At 53.3% G+C, this 2247-nt stretch overlaps 1 protein-coding gene across 1 annotated transcript in view; it reads left to right on the forward strand.

Moving 5' to 3' along the window:
- Positions 1–1297: 1297 nt before the first annotated feature.
- The window catches only part of Pmar_PMAR008399 (merozoite surface protein 3 precursor, putative), a gene marked incomplete at both ends in the record, with an annotated part of 1497 nt that continues 547 nt past the window's right edge, over positions 1298–2247 (forward strand). The window contains one exon of the mRNA XM_002778492.1: positions 1298–2247. This exon is cut by the window's right edge and continues 4 nt beyond it. Within this exon, the coding sequence (XP_002778538.1) occupies positions 1298–2247 (950 nt within the window).

The raw sequence follows: 2247 nt of genomic DNA on the forward strand, positions 1-2247 counted from the left end.
GGCCGAATTTGAGTGTTTTAGTCGCCTTCTAAGGAGGACCTTTCGGCAGCTGTAGTGCCGACGGGTGAGGGTGGGAGTGGTGGTAACTCTCCCGTAATTAAGCAGGAGGATCTACCTAAATTCATTGAACTGAGGCCGGACTGTTTTTATTGTACACTTTGTGATGCTCGGCCCCAGGCGTGGTCATCTCTAGAGGGTCACATTGCTGGTCAGAGGTAATGGCTGTTCTGGAGGGCTGAGGGGTAGGGAGTTTGCTCAGGCATAGAAGTCGATATGAGAGGGCCGAGTGGGAGCAGTCGGGCCAGGCTGCTAGCTGGTATGAACAGATAGCGGCCTCCTCGGTATCGACTACGGTGGGGACGATGAGCTTGTGGCTGGACGAGGGACGACGTGTTGTTGGTTAGGCTCCTGCCCTTCCCTGGACCTATTCAAGCACCTCTTCGACCTCTGTATCAACGTCCTCGGTATGGCAGCATTCACAGCCTTGGCAGCAGCCACGAGTGGCAGCGGAACGACCGCTTTTCGCGCCAAATGGCCGCCTTCTGCCTCCTGGGTAGTTACGAATGATGTGGCTTTGGTCAAGGCCATAGTTCGATTCGAGTCGGAGGGGTGATTAATTCGTCTTTGCAGATTTCGCTACGCCCGGGCTCAAGCGAAGGCCAAGGCTGTTAAGGCCGCTGGACCGCCAAGCCGAGAGACGTTTAAAGCTGATGGTGTGTTGGTGTGATTACTCCCATGGAGACTTGTGATGTGTTGTCGAATATTATTCCCTCAGAGTTGTTACTTGTTGTCGCCTTTTTTTCGCTGGAAGAGGTTGGGAGATTCATAATTTGCCTAAAGCGTACGTTGCCTCTAGCAGCTCCCGTACCTGCGATTTCTAACTCCGCGGAAGCTGCCTTGCGTTTAGTGCACTTCGTCTCGATCAGAATAGACATACTCCACGCCCGTGTGCATGCGTGCAAGTTTTCAGTGGCTCAAGTGTAGGGGAATGCTCCGATCTTATGTTAGTCCAAGGATTCTGCTAGTGACCAACAAGCCGTGTTTTGGCTATGAGGAGGCCACAATGGCGAAAGTGCGAATTCTGTTGAAAAGTGCACTTTTTGCACCGCTTCGCTCCGCCTCACGACATTTCACTGCGCCACGTAATTGCTGATTACCATCCCCCTTGTAGTGCATAAGCTATGGAGTATATTTTTCGTGATGGTTTTCAGTAGAAGTCCCCTTGGGGTCGGGCATAGGTTGTTCGGATCTTCACTCACACCTGTGTGGTTGTAGTTAGTTCCTATACGTATAAGTCATGGCCAAGCCCGCGCCTAAGAAGGTCGTCGAGTCTTCCAGTGACGAGTCCTCATCTGATGAGGAGGACCAGGTCACCAAGCCTGTTGTACATAAGAAGAAGGTCGCCGCTAAAAAGAAGGTTGAGAAGAAGCCTGTTGTCGAGGACAGTAGCAGCAGTAGCGACTCGGATTCTTCGGCGGATGAGGCACCCCCGCCTAAGGCCAAGAAGGCTGTAGCTAAGAAGAAGGCCGTTGCCCCTAAGAAGGCCGCCCCTGCCAAGAGGGCCGCGCCGGAGTCATCGTCCAGCTCTGATGAGAGTAGCAGTGACGATGAGGAGGAAGCCGCTCCTGCTAAGAAGGTCGCTAAGGTCGCTACTAAGAAGGCTGCTGCCGCTGCTGCTGAGGAGTCCAGCTCGAGCGATGACGATTCTTCGTCATCTAGTGAGGACGAGAAGCCTGTTGCTAAGAAGGCCAAGAAGGCTACTCCTGCTAAGAAGGTAGTTGCTCATGAGGATTCTGATTCATCCGATTCTAGCGACTCTGACTCTGATGCTAGTGATATGCCTTCTGCTAAGGCTGTTGCCAATGCTAAGGCTCGGCTAGCCTCTAAGAAGACTGAGAGCTCTGAGTCTAGTGATGATGAGGAAGAGGAGACAAAGCCTGCTGTTCAGGCTCCTAAGAAGGCCGCCGTTGCTGAGGAGTCCGACTCAAGCAGTGACTCCAGTGATGACGAGGAGGAGAAGAAGCCCGTTGCTAAGAAGGCTGCCCCTGCTAAGAAGGCCGCTGCTGAGGAATCTAGCTCTAGCGACTCCGAGTCTAGTGAGGACGAGGCCCCTGCCAAGAAGCCTGTTGCTAAGAAGGCCGCCACCAAGAAGACCGTTGCTAAGAAGGCTGCTGCTGAGGAATCTAGCTCTAGCGACTCCGACTCTAGTGAGGATGAGGCCCCTGCCAAGAAGCCTGCTGCTAAGAA

This window comes from Perkinsus marinus (genome assembly GCF_000006405.1).
Source record: "Perkinsus marinus ATCC 50983 genomic scaffold scf_1104296949124, whole genome shotgun sequence".
Lineage (NCBI taxonomy): Eukaryota > Perkinsozoa > Perkinsida > Perkinsidae > Perkinsus > Perkinsus marinus.